The 21,207-nt window shown below is 42.2% G+C and overlaps 1 protein-coding gene across 9 annotated transcripts in view; it reads left to right on the top strand.

The window, feature by feature from the left end:
• The window catches only part of MYO1C (myosin IC), a 164,092-nt gene that overhangs the window by 80,429 nt on the left and 62,456 nt on the right, over positions 1–21,207 (top strand). For 8 of the 9 annotated variants that reach the window (XM_043499331.1, XM_043499332.1, XM_043499333.1 and 5 more), the window contains exons 2-4: positions 16,697–16,852; positions 17,851–17,966; positions 20,652–20,850. In XM_043499331.1, coding sequence (XP_043355266.1) covers positions 16,697–16,852; positions 17,851–17,966; positions 20,652–20,850 — 471 coding nt within the window. Of the gene's footprint in view, positions 1–16,696; positions 16,853–17,850; positions 17,978–20,651; positions 20,851–21,207 lie in introns of those variants that run through there. The other variant, XM_038375461.2, reaches the window with a different exon arrangement.

Here is a 21,207-nt window from a genome sequence, read left to right as displayed (position 1 = left end):
CGTGAGGCATTTTGCATTTTCCCCTGAGGCATCTGTTACTGGCCACTGTCTGAGGAAGGATACTGGACTGGATAGGATCCAGATCTGATCCAGAAAGGCAATTCCTATCTCCCCGTTTTTCTTTTAATTCTCTCATTATTCCTTTAGCCCCAGTTGGGAGTAATAGCATAAATAGGCCCTTGGTGTTTTAACCATCGTTCATCTAACATGGCTCGGAGCAGATTTTGAGATATGGTGGTAAAGCCACCTGAGTCTCATCTACACTAGAGCTTATTTTGTTACTATCATCAATACAGTTGCACTATTGATGGCATTTTTTGTAATTTGGATACTGATTTTTCTTGTGTAGATAGGACCTCTGAAACCAAAGTGGGCACTTAAGTGAAGGTGTGCTGAATCCTGATAGTGCCTACGTTAATCTCCACCCCCCATATGCATATGAGCTGGGCATCTGAAGACTGAGCACTAGAGGTTTGGTTTTGAGATTCTTCTTGTAGAGGGGCAATTCGAGTGACAGCAGGCATGTCCCCACCAGTAGACACACAGGGTGGGATTCCCAGTTTTTTCAATCTTTCCTCATAGGTCATGGTTTTTTTTTTAGCAACAGTTACACTGTTGACTCATTTAGCTTGTGATCCACAATAACCCCTAGATCTGTTTCCATGTACTTCTTCCTAGGCAGTCATTTCCTATATTGTATGTGTGCAACTGATTGATTGTTCCTTCCTAAGTGGAGTACTATGCATTTGTCCTAATTGAATTTCATCCTATTTTCTTCAGACCATTTCTTCAGTTTATCTGGATCATTTTGAATTTTAATCCTATCCTCCAAAGCACTTGCGACTCCTCTCAGCTTGGTATTGTCCGCAAACTTTATAAGTCTATTCTCTGCCATTATCTAAATCATTAAAAAAGATATTGAACAGAACCGGACCCAGGACAGATCCCACTTTTTATGCCCTTCTAGCTTGACTGTGAACCACTGATAACTGTTCTCTGGGAATGGTTTTCCAACCAGGTATGCCCCGACCTTATAGTAGAGCCATCTAGGATTTAGTTCATGGATACTGGAATCATTGTGGATACTGGAACTAGCAGCATCTTTTTAACTGATTTACAGAGCTGGTGCCACCTGGTAAAGAGCAAAAATGCCAGCTCCCTAAATATAGAAATCCACCATGTTGACTCTGTAAGTTTCCCTGATCTCTTTCTGGTTTGCCCACTTCATTTTTCTCACATATATTTTCTGTTTAGCTTGCTGACTGAAATATGAGTATCCCCTCTATGCAATAAACAGCCTCATTCTCATCCTTCAAATTCTTTCTTAAAACTGCTTTACTTTCTATTGTTAATCTTTGCTCCAGGTTTATCTACACTTGCTCTCTGACATTTAAAAAAAGAAAATAAAGCAACACACAAAACCTGGAACAAATTATATGATCTGCTTCCTTTGTAAAATCAGCATTACCTTGCTTTTTTTTGTTCTTTCTCATGTAGATTATGAACTACTTGGGCAGGAGTCTTGTTGTCAAACACAAGAAGTTTCAAATACATCTTTGGTATTATATGAGTAGTAATAAATTGCAACAACGTTCAAACTCCAGGAGAATTATTCAATGACATACTTTTCTCTCTTCACTTCTCATTCTCCCTTCTCCCAAGTCCCTGTGACAAACATGTAACATATATTTAAAATACACAGCATGATTTAATTGCCAACATTTCCTGTTCTACTTTGCATTTTATGGGAATGAATGAATCTGAAGTTTAGATAGCTGAAGTAACAGGAGTTCCACATCTTCAGTTTTAAAAGCAAAAGCTGTCAGGAGAGATGTTACAGCAAACTTTACTAGGACAAAAGTAAGGCTCTTTTCCCCTCTGCTAAAAGAAAAGGAGTACTTGTGGCACCTTAGAGACTAACAAATTTATTAGAGCATAAGCTTTCGTGAGCTACAGCTCACTTCATCGGATGCATTTGGTGGAAAAAAACAGAGGAGAGATTTATATACACACACACAGAGAACATGAAACAATGGGTTTATCATACACACTGTAAGGAGAGTGATCACTTAAGATAAGCCATCACCAACAGCAGGGGGGGGAAGGAGGAAAACCTTTCATGGTGACAAGCAGGTAGGCTAATTCCAGCAGTTAACAAGAATATCAGAGGAACAGTGGGGGGTGGGGTGGGAGGGAGAAATACCATGGGGAAATAGTTTTACTTTGTGTAATGACTCATCCATTCCCAGTCTCTATTCAAGCCTAAGTTAATTGTATCCAGTTTGCAAATTAATTCCAATTCAGCAGTCTCTCGTTGGAGTCTGTTTTTGAAGCTTTTTTGTTGAAGTATAGCCACTCTTAGGTCTGTGATCGAGTGACCAGAGAGATTGAAGTGTTCTCCAACTGGTTTTTGAATGTTATAATTCTTGACGTCTGATTTGTGTCCATTCATTCTTTTACGTAGAGACTGTCCAGTTTGGCCAATGTACATGGCAGAGGGGCATTGCTGGCACATGATGGCATATATCACATTGGTAGATGCGCAGGTGAACGAGCCTCTGATAGTGTGGCTGATGTGATTAGGCCCTATGATGGTATCCCCTGAATAGATATGTGGACAGAGTTGGCAACGGGCTTTGTTGCAAGGATAGGTTCCTGGGTTAGTGGTTCTGTTGTGTGGTGTGTGGTTGCTGGTGAGTATTTGCTTCAGATTGGGGGGCTGTCTGTAAGCAAGGACTGGTCTGTCTCCCAAGATCTGAGAGAGCGATGGCTCGTCCTTCAGGATAGGTTGTAGATCCTTGATGATGCGTTGGAGGGGTTTTAGTTGGGGGCTGAAGGTGATGGCTAGTGGCGTTCTGTTGTTTTCTTTGTTGGGCCTGTCCTGTAGTAGGTGACTTCTGGGTACTCTTCTGGCTCTGTCAATCTGTTTCTTCACTTCAGCAGGTGGGTATTGTAGTTGTAGGAATGCATGATAGAGATCTTGTAGGTGTTTGTCTCTGTCTGAGGGGTTGGAGCAAATGCGGTTATATCGTAGCGCTTGGCTGTAGACAATGGATCGAGTGGTATGATCTGGATGAAAGCTAGAGGCATGTAGGTAGGAATAGCGGTCAGTAGGTTTCCGATATAGGGTGGTGTTTATGTGACCATCGCTTATTAGCACCGTAGTGTCCAGGAAGTGGATCTCTTGTGTGGACTGGTCCAGGCTGAGGTTGATGGTGGGATGGAAATTGTTGAAATCATGGTGGAATTCCTCAAGAGCTTCTTTTCCATGGGTCCAGATGATGAAGATGTCATCAATGTAGCGCAAGTAGAGTAGGGGCATTAGGGAACGAGAGCTGAGGAAGCGTTGTTCTAAGTCAGCCATAAAAATGTTGGCATACTGTGGGGCCATGCGGGTACCCATTGCAGTGCCGCTGATTTGAAGGTATACATTGTCACCAAATGTGAAATAGTTATGGGTGAGGACAAAGTCACAAAGTTCTGCCACCAGGTTAGCCGTGACAGTATCGGGGATACTGTTCCTGACGGCTTGTAGTCCATCTTTGTGTGGAATGTTGGTGTAGAGGGCTTCTACATCCATAGTGGCTAGGATGGTGTTTTTAGGAAGATCACCAATGGACTGTAGTTTCCTCAGGAAATCGGTGGTGTCTCGAAGATAGCTGGGAGTGCTGGTAACGAAGGGCCTGAGGAGGGAGTCTACATAGCCAGACAATCCTGCTGTCAGGGTGCCAATGCCTGAGATGATGGGGCGTCCAGGATTTCCAGGTTTATGGATCTTGGGTAGCAGATAGAATACCCCAGGTCCTGGCTCCAGGGGTGTGTCTGTGCGGATTTGTTCTTGTGCTTTTTCAGGGAGTTTCTTGAGCAAATGCTGTAGTTTCTTTTGGTAACTCTCAGTGGGATATGAGGGTAATGGCTTGTAGAAAGTGGTGTTGGAGAGCTGCCTAGTAGCCTCTTGTTCATACTCTGACCTATTCATGATGACGACAGCACCTCCTTTGTCAGCCTTTTTGATTATGATGTCAGAGTTGTTTCTGAGGCTGTGGATGGCACTGTGTTCTGCATGGCTGAGGTTATGGGGTAAGCGATGCTGCTTTTCCACAATTTCAGCTCGTGCACGTCGGCGGAAGCAGTCTATGTAGAAATCCAGGCTGCTGTTTCGACCTTCAGGAGGAGTCCACCTAGAATCCTTCTTTTTGTAGTGTTGGCAGGAAGGTCTCTGTGGGTTAATATGTTGGTCAGAGGTGTGTTGGAAATATTCCTTGAGTCTGAGACGTCGAAAATAGGATTCTAGGTCACCACAGAACTGTATCATGTTCGTGGGGGTGGAGGGGCAAAAGGAGAGGCCCCGAGATAGGACAGATTCTTCCGCTGGGCTAAGAGTATAGTTGGATAGATTAACAATATTGCTGGGTGGGTTACGGGAACCATTGTTGTGGCCCCTTGTGGCATATAGTAGTTTAGATAGCTTAGTGTCCTTTTTCTTTTGTAGAGAATCAAAGTGTGTTTTGTAAATGGCTTGTCTAGTTTTTGTAAAGTCCAGCCACGAGGAAGTTTGTGTGGAAGGTTGGCTCTTTATGAGAGTATCCAGTTTTGAGAGCTCATTCTTAATCTTTCCCTGTTTGCTGTAGAGGATGTTGATCAGGTGGTTCCGCAGTTTCCTTGAGAGTGTGTGGCACAAGCTGTCAGCATAGTCTGTGTGGTATGTAGATTGTAATGGATTTTTTACCTTCAGTCCTTTCGGTATGATGTCCATTCCCCTCTGCTGTGTCATTAGTATTTCTAAAGTGTTCCAGCTTATGTCCTCTATTATTTAATAGTCAAAATATAAAGGGCCCTTGAAATTAAGCTGTTTAAAGGCATCTGTCAAAGGAGTACTTGTGGTATTCCTCTCTCTCCTCAAGCATTTTTCAGAACAATAGCATAGTGTGGAAGTAAATTCTAAGAAATGGTGAGTGAATCAGGAGGGCAACATCAGGGAGAGAAGACCAGATTCTGAGCGTGAGCCACTGTTCCCCAAACTCCCAGCAATAATCTCTAGAACAACAGCTCCAGGAGTTACCTTTCCTAGAGTATTTACTATAAAGCTAACAAAAAGAGAAAATTTATTTTATAAACAATCCTTGAGTGAGGCTGCCACTGACCTACTCACTTCTCTGAGTTAAAAGTTACACAGTTGTACTGTGCTAGTGATGATTCTCTGCTGTTTTTGTTAAAATTCTGATTTTTCTCTTGTCCTTTGCTCAAAGTGGCTTACCAATGTTAGGGATAGCATTGTACTAAATGTCCCTTCCAGACCCTGATATTCAAATGTAGAATTGAATATTCATTTAGTTTTTTCTCTCTGCTTAAATTTCAAACAACGCATATATAGAATGAGATTTATTATCATAAAAATAATTATTTGTGTACAGTTAACTTCAGGGCAGTTCAACTACTACTCACATGCTCAATAGCAGGGTATTGTTATGTAAGACATTAACATGTTGTCTTGTCAGTGGGTCCTCTCTCCCATACCAGCCACTGACGATCTAATTAATAACACACTGGCTTTTGCTTTTTGCAATGTTGTTGTAGCCATGTTGGTCCCTTGGATTCTGAAGTTTGGTACAAAGACGCAACAAGCAGAATTAGGCCGCATTACCTACATTATAAATACAGTCATGTTGGGGTGCCCAATTACAATGCAGCTGTCACCCAAGTGTAGTTTTTTCCAGCAGAATTTGTAATTTGAAAATTTGCAAAATCCTCTTCCTGATCTCTGCTCCACTCTACAGTCAGGGAAGGTGATGGGATGTGGGCTAAGTTGGAAGGTGGCAGGAGGACAAATCACTTAGTCAATCCTTGGCCTCAGTTCCTCATCTGTAAAAATGGGAATAGCACTCTCCCACCTTACAGAAGCATTGGGAGGATAAAATTCATAGCCATTGTGAGGTGCGCAGATACTACAGTACTATTAGCTGTAAAAGCCTGAGACAGAAAAGGAAGTTCCAGAAACTGACTCCTATCCAAACAGCAAGAAAACAAATGATTTTTGGTGCAATGGAGGAGACGACTAAAAGAAGCAGCCAGGGTGTACTGGGACTGGAGAGTTTAAAGACAAGCATTTTTCTGCCCACATGCAATACCCCTAACTCCCACTCTCCTTGTGACCAGGGCTTTGGAGCTGTGCTCTGGCTCTGCTCCAGTTCCAGGCAAAAACCTGCAGCTCCACTGCTCTGGAGCTGCTCTGCACTCCAGCTCCGGGCTCCGCTCCAAAGCCCTGCTTGTGACTTCCTTGGGCAGTTGTGCCCAGCAGGTTGACCACCGCTCCTTTAAACCACACTACATTTTAAAAGATAGTTTAAAAACTGCGAGCAAAAGACAGACAAGGTATGTGAGGTAATAATATATTACAGGGGAGATTTTCAGAAGTGCCTAAGAGATTTAGGAGCACAGATCCTATTGAGCTTTGAGTGGGACTGGTGATTTTAAAGTCTCTTCTATATTATATAACACCATTTATTGTGAGGGTTCCCAAGTGATTCACAAACTCAAAGGGGAGAGGATTGACCAAGGCACTACGGTGACACTGAAAATGCTTCATTATGATTGCTAGCTCATTTACCCTTTCCTGTAAACTCCAAAATGGGATTGTTTGGAAATTTTGGTACAAAAGAAAAGATTCTTGCACCCAGGGCAAGGTATTAGTGCATTATACAGCCCCTGCCCTGCCCTCACAGGCAGGCAGTTGCTGGACATTCACCAGCTCATATCATATATCCGTACATTTACCCAGTACTCATTTAAAAGATTTCAGAGTGGTAGCCATGTTACTCTGTATCAGCAAAAAGAACAAGGAGTACTTGTGGCACCTTGGAGACTAACAGATTTATTTGAGCATAAGTTTTTGTGGGCTAAAACCCACTTAATCGGATGCATGCAGTGGAAAATACAGTAGGAAGATGTATATACACAGAGAACATGAAAAAATGGGTGTTGCCATACCAACTGTAACAAGACTAATTAATTAAGGTAGGCCATCATGTGCCAGCAATGTCCCTCTACCATGTACGTTGGCCAAACCGGACAATCTCTACGCAAAAGAATAAATGGACACAAATCAGATGTCAAGAATTATAACATTCAAAAACCAGTTGGAGAACACTTCAACCTCCCTCCTCACTCAATTTCAGACCTAAAAGTCGTAATTCTCCAACAAAAAAACTTCAAAAAGAGACTCCAACAAGAAACTGCAGAATTGGAATTAATTTGCAAACTGGACACCATTAAATTAGGCTTGAATAAAGACGGGAGTGGATGGGTTATTACACAAAGTAAAAACTATTTCCCCAGGCTAATTTTCCTCCTATTGTTACTCACACCTTCTTGTCAACTGTTAGAAATGGGCCATCCTGATTATCACCAAAAGTTTTTTTTTCCTCCTGCTAATATCGCCCTCCTTAATTAATTAGTCTTGTTACAGTTGGTATGGCAACACCCGGTTTTTCATGTTCTGTGTGTGTGTGTGTGTGTGTGTGTGTGTGTGTGTATATATATATATATATATCTTCCTACAGTATTTTCCACTGCATGCATCCAACGAAGTGAGTTTTAGCTCACAAAAACTTACGCTCAAATACATTTGTTAGTCTCTCAGGTGCCTCCTAAACAAGTACTCCTCGTTCATTTAAAAGACAATCTCATCCTCTTCCCTCACAGGGAAAAATGTTAAAGGGGGGAAGCTCAAACTAACTTTTAAAAAAGGTCACTGAAAAAAAAATGCTCTGTGAATTTGTCATGCAGAGTTTAGAAGGCCCTGTTTTTCATTTGTGTTGTGGGAAGTCTACCACACTTCAACCATTTAAAATTAGTTAAAAATAAAATGCTTCCACCCAAAAATGCTATGTAAGGATTTAGTGAGCCAATCTAAATGGATGTTTTATCAGCGCTTGCCAGGCAGTACCGTGTATTCAAGTTCTATTGTATTCAAAGGAACTAAGCTCTAAGGATGCAAATTCTGATCCTTTATAGTCAATCATTTAGTTGCAGCTGGTGTAAAGCAGTCATAGCTCTATGGGCTTCATGGAACTACACCAATTGACACCAGCCCAGAGTCTCCCAAAGTGTAATTATGGGGAAGAAAAGGCATGTGGAAGTAGGCTGCTTTGCTAATTGCACTGGCTCAGTCCCATCTTTCAATAGTAACTGCTTTTGCTTTTCTGGCTCTGAGCCATTGTTGTACTGACTGTTCTGGAGAAGAGATTAGAAGCATAGAGTGGGTTAAAATAACGTGGGAATGGCTCCCTTATGATCGTACCCAATCATCAGTTCAAGAAAGTCCATTCTACAACTGTTAGCTCTGCAACTCAAAAGGATGGTGACAAAGACCTGTAATCTCTAGTAAGCACTCAGGAGGCAAGTTTGAGAAAGCAGGCACAAAGTGCTCTATTAATTGGGCAGGCAGTAAAATCAGACTGCGACTGCTTGGATTTCTGGGGAAATCCTCCTCTAGTTCACACAGGGCAAACTGAGAGGCCCAGAATAGAGATTAGCATAGTCCCTCCTGTACCAGTAAGACATCTCACTAGTATGGTGACTACCGTACTTGTAACATGATATCTATCCTTACAAGAACCAGGCTTGTGGTAGCGGTTGTCACTTCAGCTCAGATAAAATCTTTGAGCAGTGAAAGTGCTGATGCAGAGCTTTTTAGATGCTTGGGATCTTTGAACTAGCAAATTGTTGATGCCTAAGGTGGTGGTAAAAACTAGCAATGCCTGTAAAATATTTATTGGCCACTCCCGGAAATGCTCCCATTGTTGAACAAGTGATATCCAATATACTTGTGTTTGCACCACTTCAGAGCAAGTCTTGACAATGTTTCTGCTTGCACAGTTTTGCAAGGATGCTGTTAGTGAAGCCAGTGTGGATGGGAACCATGTGATGGACACTCAGCACCAAAGTTGTGATTAGAATGGAAAGGCACTTGAACTACATGTCCATACACACTGTTTTTTCACCTGATGTTGACATGTGGCTTTAACATACCATTTCCAACAGTGTCCCAATTATTATTTTTTTCTGGTATATAGGAATTTACAAGGGGTAAACAGTGAGATTCAGAAGAAAGCAGGCAGCCAGAGAACAGGACTTGTATCAAAGGTAGCTTCCGATTTAGAATGTCTTTGCTTTAAATTCCATTGTTTTGCTTTGTCAGTAGGTGAGATGATACCATAGAGGAAGGACATAGATGTTAAGGCCAGAAAGGACCATCTAGGTGACCTCCTGCATAACACAGGCCATAGGATTTCCCTGTATTAATTCCAGCCTCAAGTCCCATAGCTGTGATTGAGCTAGAGCCTGTTTTTCAGAAAAACATGCCATTTTGATTTTAAAATTTCACTGATGGGGAGAATCTACCACAACCCTTGGTAAGATGGTCTGATGATTGATTACTCTCACAAGTAAAAATTTGCATCTTATTTCTAGTCTGAATTTATGTAGCGTCAGCTTCTAGCCATTGGCTAAAAGAAAAGGAGTACTTGTGGCACCTTAGAGACTAACAAATTTATTAGAGCATAAGCTTTCGTGAGCTACAATAAATTTGTTAGTCTCTAAGGTGCCACAAGTACTCCTTTTCTTTTTGCGAATACAGACTAACACGGCTGCTACTCGAAACTAGCCATTGGCTGTAATTGTACCTTTGTCTGCTAGAATAAAGTAACCAACCTTTCAATTGGGTTTTCTTTATTCAGTACCTTATTGTCATACTTGTTATCATTCAGTGGGAAAATGTGCTCCCCTTTATGATCACTGCTATTTCTGACCTTTCTCTTCTTTCCCCAGCCTCCTTTCTCTCTCTCTTTCCGACCATTCTTTCCTGTGCACTACCTTTTCTGTAGCAATGCAGAATTTCACACCCAGCAAGTCTCTTTCCATCCCCTTCTGCATCCCATCTGCTGAAACTGGTCAGCAGCGAAATAGTTAATGCTGACCCTTTTAAAGCATAATTAGGCTTGAGAAGTAGCAAGTCAAAATTAATGGTAGGACAGAAGAGTTCACTCCATTCAGAAAGTGTTTCAGGCTGTCTGTACACTCAGTTTACAGTAAATTTATATTTAGAATGTTATCTTTACAACCTGGAGGGCTCAAAACTTGAAGTTTAAAACTTAGGTTCTGCAGAACCTGATTGTCCTGCAGGCCATGTAAATACATCCACAGTGCTAGACCAGACCAGTGGAGGATGGGTTTGATACCCTTGCCTTAGAAATAAAGCAATCTAATCATTCCTGATTATTCTTAAAACTGTGAACTGAGGATTTTAAGTCTTCGAAAATCAAACATAACTGCTTTGTTTCTGCTGAGATAGAGCCTGGGAAGCTGAGTATGAAATGTGTTGGGGGAAGCTGGAAGATAACTGAGTCATAAATGTTGGTCTCAATGGATAAGGCTGAAGGAAAGTGTTCTGTTTCTTAGGAAGGACATATTTCTTCTTCCCTAATCACAGGTTTCAGAGTAGCAGGCGTGTTAGTCTGTATTCGCAAAAAGAAAAGGAGCACTTGTGGTACCTTAGAGACTAACAAATTTATTTGAGCATAAGCTTTCGTGAGCTAGTCTCTAAGGTGCCACAAGTACTCCTTTCTTTTTCCTTAATCACAGGATATGTTCAGTTTGAAATGGTATGTCCTGGGCTAAGGGAGTGGCTGGTGAAAGAGCTAGTGACCACTTCTGAGAGCTGTAATTCAATGGAGCTGGTCCTGGTTTGTTTCCAACTACTTCTACAGGATGAATTATAAAATTGCATGTGTTTCTTTCAGTAAATTTACCAAAACAAGCTATACAAGTTAAACACTTCTATACCACTATAACTTCATCCACACTAGGGAGTTGCACTTAGGGTGACCAGATAGCAAGGGTGAAAAATCGGGACGGGGTGGGGGATAATTGGCACCTATATAAGAAAAAGCCCGAAATATCGGGACTATCCTTATAAAATTGGGACAACTTGTCATCCTAGGTGCACTGATTTAACTAGATCAGTTTTTCTGCCAGTTTGGTTAAATCATTGCAAAAACTGTGTAAACAAGCACAGAGATGCAAGATCAGTGTGCGGGCTGCGTCAATGGACCTACGCATATGGAAATTTGCTCTATTAGCTGAAGAATTTTGTATAGAGTTGATGAATGGTATAGTTCCAAAGTACCAAAAAAAAGGACATTTCTATCTTATTATTATTTATAATCATATTTATTATGGTAGTGTCAGAGGACCAACCAAGAACTGGCCCCATTGTGCTGGGCAGTGCACACATTAGACCACTGTGACTGTTTCCCCAAAGAGGTTACAGTTGAAATAGACCAGATAGACTCAGGGAGGGAAAAGGCGGCAGAACACACAAGCAGCATGTGATGGTAGCAAACTGTGTGTTAATTCCACAATTTTTTTTGGTGGGTTTAGTAAGGAACGAATTAGGTAAATTGAAAGAAAAGTGAAGGAAGAGGGAACACTGAAAGGGCACTGAGAGGTCAGGATACTGGAGAAGAGGGTAAAGGGGGCAGATCCCATGAAGTTAAGTTGAGGTGTAAAGACTGTAGAGGAGCAGGAGGGTTGGTGCAAACTGCTAATCAGCACAGGTCAGAGAAGGTCCAATCAAAACTACAGAAATTTCTCTGAACCTCCCTGCTTTGGCTGCTTCTGCAGCTGCCCTTACTGGCTGGATTCTCTGGCTGGCTCCACCAAACAATTCCCCCCCATTCCCAAGCCAGGGGGAGGAAAGTAGGGGAGGCACTACCTGGGTCCTAGTGCACCCAGAGTTGTGCTGGAGGGGTGTCTCTTGCATAGCTCTGAATGGGTGGGTGGAGGCGTAGCAGGGGGAAGAGGTGGCCTTGGCTGGGCCCTAATTAATCCCTTTCCCTTCCCGCCCCAATGCAGCAGTCCCTCTTTTGACAGTTGCTCATAGGAGCTGGAATCTGTGGCTCATTCCTTTGTCCTACACCACCACCAGCTTGATGTATGGGGTGAAAGAAGCTGCTAAATGTGCTTTGCTGGGGTGAGTGGAGGAATTGGTTTATGTGACTCCGGCATTTTGCAATAAAGGATTGGTCAGGAGGAATGAATTGCAAGGTTGTTTGCAGAATTGCCAACCCCCAGCTTTTCAAAAACTCATGAGTCAAGCTCCCAGAAATCATGAAATCAACTTAAAAATCACAATAGTTTAAAAAAAAAAAATTAAAAAAAAATTGTGAGGTTCTTTAAATTTGCCCTCTGGCTTCTGAGTCTTTGAGACACACTCTGGTTTGAGCTTTTCTCCACAGCCATGAAGGATAGAAACTTCTATTTTTTTTTTTTTAATGAAAGCTGAAAGTCTCTCAGAATCACTTGTCTCAAAGGAGCAGGAACTTCAAGGAGGACACCAAATATCATGAGACACAAAATCCCTAGTTGGCAGCACTGTATGTGTGATGCTGCATACTAAGGACGCACGTAGCGGATTTGGGCCAAACGTACCTCTTTGTGGGGGATTGTCTTTGTTAATGTAAATAATAAAACACAAACCTTAACCTAAACTTTCTGCTGAGTTTTGCTGCTGCTAGGATTTTCCCCTGCAGGACATCAGTTCCTGTCCCAGAAAGATACTCCGACCCCTCTTGTATCTTGGGATAGAGGTAATAGGACCCATCTGGCAGCGCGAGTCAACAAAGATAGCTCTGCATCTTTGTCCAGGGCTCCAGCATCTGATGGTAAGGTTGGCTCAGCAGGAAAGCCCTGCATTCCTGGCTTGTTGCATTATTACTGAAGAGAGTGACCAAGGGGCTGCTGTGACTTGCTTGGGCCTCCTTATGAATCTGCTCCAGGGTAGTTCCTGGTAGGTGTGATACTAGTGACTGGTGCATTCTGGTGTATATCAGCAGAGTGAAAACCAGCTGGTGTGACTTTTTTCAGACCAGCCACTAACTTTGTTTAATTATTTGGTCAGATAGCAATGCAGACTACCACTCTGAAACAAAGTAGATTTGGGTATTCATAGATTCCAAGGCCAAAAAGGAACATAGTGATTTTCTAGGCTGACCTTCTGTGTAACACTGACAACTCCCCCAAAATAATTTCTGTTGAATGAGAGTATATCTTAAAAAAGAAAAAGAAATCCAATCTTTATTTTAAAAATTGTCAGTGATGGAAAACCCACCCTTGATAAATTGTTCCAGTGGTTAATTATCCTCACTGTTAAAAATATACCTTATTTCCTGTCTGAATTTGTGTAGCTTCATCTTCCAGCCACTGGACTGTGTTTATACCTTTGTCTGCTAGATTGAAGAGCCCATTATCAAATATTTGTTCCTCATGTAGGTATTTACAGACTGAACAAGTCACCCCTTAACCTTCTCTTTGTTAAGCTAGGTGTGTCTTGAGCTGTCCTAGGAGATTATCTCCTTTCTCCTATTCTGTAATAGTAGCCGCCTAAAATGCAAATAAAAGAAAGTTTAGAATTAATGGAAATATGAATTTGGCAGAACTGGAGTTGGGGTCACATTCTTGAGATCAGATATGAAAGAGACTGAAGGGAATACATTTAATGAAGTGGATCAAATTAAAATTTAATAAATTAATGGGCATTGGAGATGGAAAAAAACAGTGGGGGATACCATCTATTTGATTTTGCAAAACCCATATATATAATTGTACCTTTCTTTTCTATATTATATTATGTATTTATAGTATTATTTATTTACTTATCTCTTTGTATTCCAGTAGTACCTATGATATGCTAATGACAGGTTTTAGAGTAGCAGCCATGTTAGTCTGTATCTGCAAGTTGCCACAAGTACTCCTATGATATGCTAAGAGTTTCATAGATTCCAAGGGCCGAAGGGATCATAATGATTATCTAGTTTGATCTCCTGTGTAGCACAAGGCGTAGAACTTCCCCAAAATAATTCCTAGAGCAGATCTTTTAGAAAAACATCCAATTTTTTTTAAAAATTGTCAGTGATGGAGAATCTATCACTGCCCTTGGTAAATTGTTTCAGTGCTTAATTGCACTCACTGTTAGATATGTTATGCCTTATTTACAGTTTGAATTTGTCTAGTTTTTCTCTCATTCACACACAATTTTTGATGCCACAGCTGTCAGTCAGGAGTGTGAAAAAAACCACACCCCTTACCTGACATTTCTGTGCTGGCAAAAACCTCAGTGTGGATGCATCTGTCTACGAGTTCCTCTGTTGGCACCGCGTGAATATCATTCAAGGAGATAACATTACTATGTCAGCAGAAAAACTCCTGTTGGTATGTGCTGCATTCCAGATGTAGCGGTGTGAGTATTTGTGGGCTGGACGAGATGACCTCTTGCAGTCCCTTCCAGCTCTTCTTTTCTGTATTATTTAATGATCAAGGAGTTGCACTCAGTACTTTTGGGGCAGATTCTTTGGTCTGTTCTGCTCTGTGCCAAGGTGCACATGATGCAGAGGAAGCAGAATCAACCTGTGAGTCACCTGGTGGGGAATTGCCTAGGGTGGAGGAATTCCCAGCAGGCACAGTGTCAGCGTATTTGGCTCCTGTGCCTTCCTCCCCACTGCCCCAGGGGCAAGGAGAGATGTGGCTAGTGGACACTGTGCTTTGGCTGTCTCTAGCTCAAGTACAGTCTCTTGGGGGCTGTAGCCAGCTGCCACAAGTTAGAGCAGATTCCAGGCTGTGTGGGGCAGAGACTCCAGAAGTTGTAACTGATAGTTGGTTCTTGGCTTCTCTTCTTTTTCTGTCTATTCAGGGCTCCCCTGGGAGGGGTGGGGGAAGGCAGCCTTGGCTAATTTCACACTACAGCTGTTGTTGGGGCTGCAAGTGAAGCAATGGGAGGTAGTTGTGGAGGTGATACCGACTACTTCCTCCCTGTAGTGACACTTCAGTTTAAAAATTTCAAGGTATTACTTTAGAGGAAGGGTAGGCCATTGGTTAGAGGATTTGCATAGGACTTGAGAGGCCTGGGTTCTGTTCCCTGCTCTGCCAAAGTCTTCCTATGTGACCTTGGGCAAGTTACTTAGCCTCTCTCTGCTTAAGTTCCCCTGCTCTCATGGTTGTGAGGATATATACAGATATATTTACAGATTGTAAGGTCCACAGATACTACAGTGATGGGGGCCACATAAATACCATAAATGGGGAAATGTTTTCAATTCATAATCCAATATAAGTTTCTTCTTAACACAGTTGCCCAGGAGAGTCAGTTTCAAGATTTGAGACCACCCCCCATTAAAAGTGGCCCCTTCCCATATGGAAGAGTTCAGTTGATTGTGCCTGTGTAGTGCTCTATAGCGATGTGTTAGTGGGGCGAGAGATGTAGTAAACTTGTCTCTGCACTGCTCCCTCTACTTATTTAGCCCTGGTTCCCTGATTTTCCTCACACAGTGTGGCCACTGTTAGCATAAGAGTTTTCTTCTCTGTGTCCTGGCACTTGGAACATCCTCCCTGTATCTGTCTCATGAACCTTCCGTCTCATCAAACCTCAACAGAAAACATGCCTTGGCTGCCTGTATGTCTCTCATTGTGTATCTATATTGTAGAGCTCTAGAGCACTTTGCGGTACAATTTATGTGAAGGATGCTACCAAAATTAAACTGGTGTGTGTTGGCTTTCACAATATTTATTGCTAGTCCAAAACACAACTTTACCCTCCACAGCTCTTACTGAAATGGCAGAAACGGGAAAGAGAGAGACTCGGAGCAAAAAGCAGGTTGAAAATCTGAGAACCATATGTGCTTCTCCTTAATTTTTCCCTGAAGGGGTGGGATGCGATCTTATTGGTGAAGGGGGTGTTCTCTAAGGGTTTCTGCTGTATGTTGAGATGATGTTGTGCACATCAAACTGTAGTCAGGTTAGGGCACTGTACTGAGGGCTCTTCATTCTGCATGATATAGATGTCCCAGGCATGTGGTTATTTGTACAGGAGAAAAGGGCTCTGATTCCTGATGGGTACTATCTACGCCAGCATGAAAAAGAAGAGGTGAGTGCAGTTGAGGAGAGAGAAGTAATATGTGAGGCAAAAGAAATCTCTTTTCTCATATTAATTATTCTTTATAGATCTTTGTTATAATTTCAGTAGTGCTGTTGACAGAAATCAGGAAAAGGTGCCTGGACTAGAGCTGTCAACTTGTTAGCACTTTGGGCATGCACAGCTGGTTAATAACAATTTACTGCTGCTCCCTGAAAGGTTGTTTACCTCAAGGCAGGTCCTTTACCACAGGGTATGGAAATAGGAAAGCAGTTCAGACTCAGTCTTCCTGAAAGATCCTTGGGGAAATCTGGATTCAGTTTAATACTTTTTTTAAAAAAATCCAAAATTATTCTTGGAAAATAAGTTATTCGCTTTGACAAGAATACTTAATCTCAGCACTGTTTACTAGTTCCTGGAAGTGGTATATCAACCCGTATAAATATTTTCAAGAGTGAACAAAGTATTAATAATTGTTCTTGTGATGTTGATTTGATCCTGCTTTATTACTGATTGGAATTTTAGCAATAACTCCCCCCCACCCCCCAAACTGCCTTGTCTTCTGGCAAACTGGCCATTGCTAGTGTGAAGTGACTGGGGGATTGCTTTATTAATGGGGTTTGCTTTATTTTCTCTTGTTTGTATGCTGGTCCTGTGTCTGTGCTTTGGGGGCAAAGTGCTCTGTGTGTCGTGAAAGTCTCAGCCTTTTGATTTCACTGCTTTTGGTTGCAGGCGGCAGGGAGTGACGGTATCCGGTTGACAATGGAGAGTGCTCTGACAGCCCGTGACCGTGTGGGGGTTCAGGATTTCGTCCTTCTAGAGAACTTTACTAGCGAAGCAACCTTTATTGAAAACCTACGTAAACGATTCAAGGAGAATCTGATCTATGTAAGTAACAGAGAGCAACCAGAGTGCTGATCTTTGACTAGAATTTGGATATTTGCTCTGAAAGCCAGACATAGTGATTTTGTTCTGCAGGTGTGGGATCTGGATGTGGTGGTGTCCATCAGCTCCCCTTTTATAGCCCATGATCCTGTTTCTCAGACCCGTTCTGTGTACTGACATGTTGGCATATATTGGGCCTGATTTTTGGGTTGCTGAGCGTCTGCAGCTCCAGTTAACTTCCGCTGGAATTCTGAGTGCCCAGCACCACTGAAAATCCAGCACAGTCCGACTTCATAAAGCTATTCTGTTGTGGTCTTAACAAACCCAAGCTTAGCTCTGATCCCAAATATTGGAACGAGTAGTCAAAAATAACCCAGTACTGAAGCTGCATTGTTGGGATGTCCAGAAGCACTGAAGCAGTCACTAAAGGATGTAAATGCAGCATTTTCGGAAAAAGGGACACATCCAGCATAAGTTCTGTATCCCCACATTTACTGGCTGTGAGATTTTTTTCTTCAGACTCCCAAGTCACTCTCTCTTCAAAGCTGTTAGCAGCATTCCAAGTGCCCTTGTTGCAGGCTGACCTTGTAACAATATCTGCAAAAAGAAAAGGAGTACTGGTGGCACCTTAGAGACTAACAAATTTATTAGAGCATAAGCTTTCGTGAGCTACAGCTCACTTCATCGGATGCATCCGATGAAGTGAGCTGTAGCTCACGAAAGCTTCTGCTCTAATAAATTTGTTAGTCTCTAAGGTGCCACCAGTACTCCTTTTCTTTTTGCGAATACAGACTAACACGGCTGCTACTCTGAAACTAACAATATCTGGCATCCGATGAAGTGAGCTGTAGCTCACGAAAGCTTATGCTCTAATAAATTTGTTAGTCTCTAAGGTGCCACAAGTACTGCTTTTCTTTTTGGGATTCCAGAGTAATTCTGAAGGCTCTTGTAGAAACAGATGCTAGCCTTCATGTAATGCTTTTCCTTTCGGCTCTTTTCAGACTTACATTGGCTCAGTTCTGGTGTCAGTAAATCCATACAAGGATCTGGAAATCTACAGCAAACAACACATGGAGCGATACCGTGGCGTCAGTTTCTATGAAGTCTCTCCTCACCTGTGAGTGGCCTGTGGGTAAACAATACAGTTTGAGCTATTCCCACCTGGCTTGTTTAATACTGATATACAGAAAGCAAACATACAAGTCTTTTTTTCCCTTCCATCTTCCAAACAGAGTACTGGAGTGGGGGAAAAAGGGATCTTTAGAAAGTCTGGCTGTTTTATTCCTGCTTCTCTTTCCAAAGAGAATGAGTTGCCTTTGAGAGTGTTATTTGGAAAGGGAGTTAGTTCCTTCCTGGCCAAGTGATTTGAGACTCAGAGGAATCTGAACTGCTGATCCAGCCTAGGCAGGACCAGAGACCTCATTGTTCCAGGGTTATTCAGTGTGTAGATGATCTGGTTCTAAGTTTCCCTTGCTGCTAAGTAGCTTATTCAGTTTGACTAAACTGAGGGAAAGGGGGTGGGAAGTGTGTGTGTGATGTTTTTTTTTCCTACCTCCTCTGTCACTGCTTGACCAATATTAATCTGGTATTTCCCTTGTTGCTAAGATACCATGAGCCCATTGGAACAAAGAATGTATTTATTTACATGGCCTGGTGAACGTTTCCAATTTCCTATTTAAAATAAAAGATTTTTGAAGCTTGAAAGTTATTTTTGAACGTAACTGAATTTTTCTGTCAGACTGAAAGAGAGAGAGAGGGAGAGGACACAGCTGAGTGAGCCTAGCTGACCAAATTGCACTCTGAGCCAGGGCCCAATCCTGAGATACCTCTTGAAGACTCTTCCAAAGACCTTTGAAGGGACAGGGAGAACTATTTGGGCAGTTTCCTGTTGTTGGAAGGTGACTCAACAGTGCAAATGAGATGGGAGTATGTTACAAACATGATGAGCTGATGCTAGAAACATGATTGCTTGGGAAAATCCAGAATCCTGTCTATACGTCCTGTAGCAAAGTTCCTCCTCTGCCTTGGTGGGTCCTGCACTCATTGGCGGATTTGCTCGCCTCAGAGGTTCACGGCAGCCCTCAGTTTGTCTGCTTTTGTGGCTCAAATCTGCTGTTCACTCAGTTAGTCTCATCACTGGCCAGCATGGGGAAAAGGAAAAAGAACAATCCCTGCAGTCTCTGCTGATCCATCTAGTGGATCGGGGAACAGGCCAGAGACCTTCCCCTCAGGTGGAACTCACAGTCCAGGTCAACTCCTCCAGTATCAAGGAGGGAGTTGGAGGGATGACGGGAACCCAGGCCCTTCCTCTACTCCGGGTTCCAGCCCAGAGCCTTGTGGATTGCAGCTGTCTACAGTGGCTCCTGTAACAACTGCGAGACAGCTAAAACTCCCTGGGCTACTTCCCCATGGCCTCCTCCCAACATCTTCTTTATTCTGACCACAGGACCTTCCTCCTGATGTCTGATGATGCTTGTACTTCTCAGTCTTCTAGTAGTACACCTTCTCACTCTCAGCTTCTTGCTCCCAGCTCCTCGCATGCACACCACAAACTGAAGTGAGCTCCTTTTTTTTTAAACCCAGGTGCCCTGATTAGCCTGCCTGTCTTAATTGATTCTGGCAGCTTCTTGATTGGCTAATCAGCCTGTCTCCCTTAATTGTTTTCAGAAAGTTCCTGATTGTTCTGGAACCTTCCCTGTTACCTTACCCAGGGAAAAGGGACCTACTTAACCTGGGGCTAATATATCTGCCTTCTATCACTCTCCTGTAGCCATCTGGCCTGACCCGTCACAGTACATTAATTAGAATGAAAAATTTTGGGGACAGGGGCTGTTTATCTGTTTGCAGTGTACAACACTGAGGATTCTATCAGCACTAGACAAATCCTTTTAAGTATTGGAGCATTACCCAGTTCTGCTTCTATTCAGTTATACATTGTACCAGGGAAGATGTGCCCTGCAAAATATTCCTCTTTCAAACAGTCCAAGGAAAAAAAAGTTCTCACCCTCATTGCAAGCAGTTGATGAGAAATTGTAACTGTACAGCTTAGTAAATCCAAAGTGCAGGGACTGCCAACACTATCCTGATATAGGAGATGGGATTTCCAGACTAACTCCTTTAGGGGTATTATTGCTGCACAGAAAATAATTGAGTCACCATGCAAGGGGAGGGGACTGTGATTAATAATGTGGACAGCAGTCATCCCTAAATAAATGGTATACATCACAAAATATAAGGTATGCAGTACGGTTAGCCTTTCCTTTTCACTTAAGGGGGTTATAAAACCCCTACATAACAATATGCAGTCCAGAGGCAAACTTTAAAACTAAAATACAGTTTACATTTATTCAACTGTTTTGATTTGGGAAATGCCCCAGAAGTGGTATTTGGATAGAGAGGGGAGAGGAATTTGATAAACTATAATAAATTACATTTTACACAGCAAAATCTTAAGTAGCAAAAGAAGAAATTGTTGTTCGCTAATGCTCCTTTCTTTGCAAGGAATGTGTTTTAAAATTCTAAGATCCAGCTTGATTTAAACAAGACTTGGTGTATGAAGATACTCCAGAAAACTGGTGTGAACAATAATTATAGAAGCTTTGGATCAGAGTTTCTCAATGTAAACACTATTCTTGAAGGGCCATCTTTTCTAGGATTTTGCACCGTTAGAATATTGTTGCTGGAATTGGCATTTCTTCTGGTTGTGATTGTGAGTATGGATACTCTAAAAGCCTAACTGAGGATTCTCTGCCTTTCATGTTTGTGAAAGCAGACTTAATTTCCAATTGTCATTGTTCCTTAGTTATGCTATTGCTGACAACTCATACCGTTCCCTGCGCATTGAGAGGAAGGATCAGTGTATCCTGATATCTGGGGAGAGTGGAGCTGGAAAAACTGAAGCCACCAAGAAAATCCTTCAGTACTATGCAGTGACATGTCCAGCCAGTGACCAAGTTGAAACAGTGAAAGATCGCCTTCTACAGTCCAATCCGGTCTTAGAGGTAATTTGAAGTCCAGGATATGAAACTTGGCATTGTGTAGGCAACTCAGTCTCTGATTTACAAGAGATATGTATTTGGTGCTGCATTTTTCTGGTGTTATAGTGACCTCTAATGTCCAGTTCTGTACAATCCTTACAGTTCCCCGATGAAGTGAGCTGTAGCTCACGAAAGCTTATGCTCTAATAAATTTGTTAGTCTCTAAGGTGCCACAAGTACTCCTTTTCTTTTTGCGAATACAGACTAACACGGCTGCTACTCTGAAACAAGTTCCCTTTACTGTTTCCACCATCTGTTCAAAACAATGTTCTGGGTGTGGGCCTGTGGGAGGGAGAAGTTTGGCCAGCTTGAGCAAGGCTG

This window comes from Dermochelys coriacea, chromosome 17, assembly GCF_009764565.3.
Source record: "Dermochelys coriacea isolate rDerCor1 chromosome 17, rDerCor1.pri.v4, whole genome shotgun sequence".
Classification (NCBI taxonomy): domain Eukaryota; kingdom Metazoa; phylum Chordata; order Testudines; family Dermochelyidae; genus Dermochelys; species Dermochelys coriacea.
The sequence above is the reverse complement of the archived record's forward strand: the minus strand, read 5'-3'. Positions and strand labels throughout refer to the sequence as shown.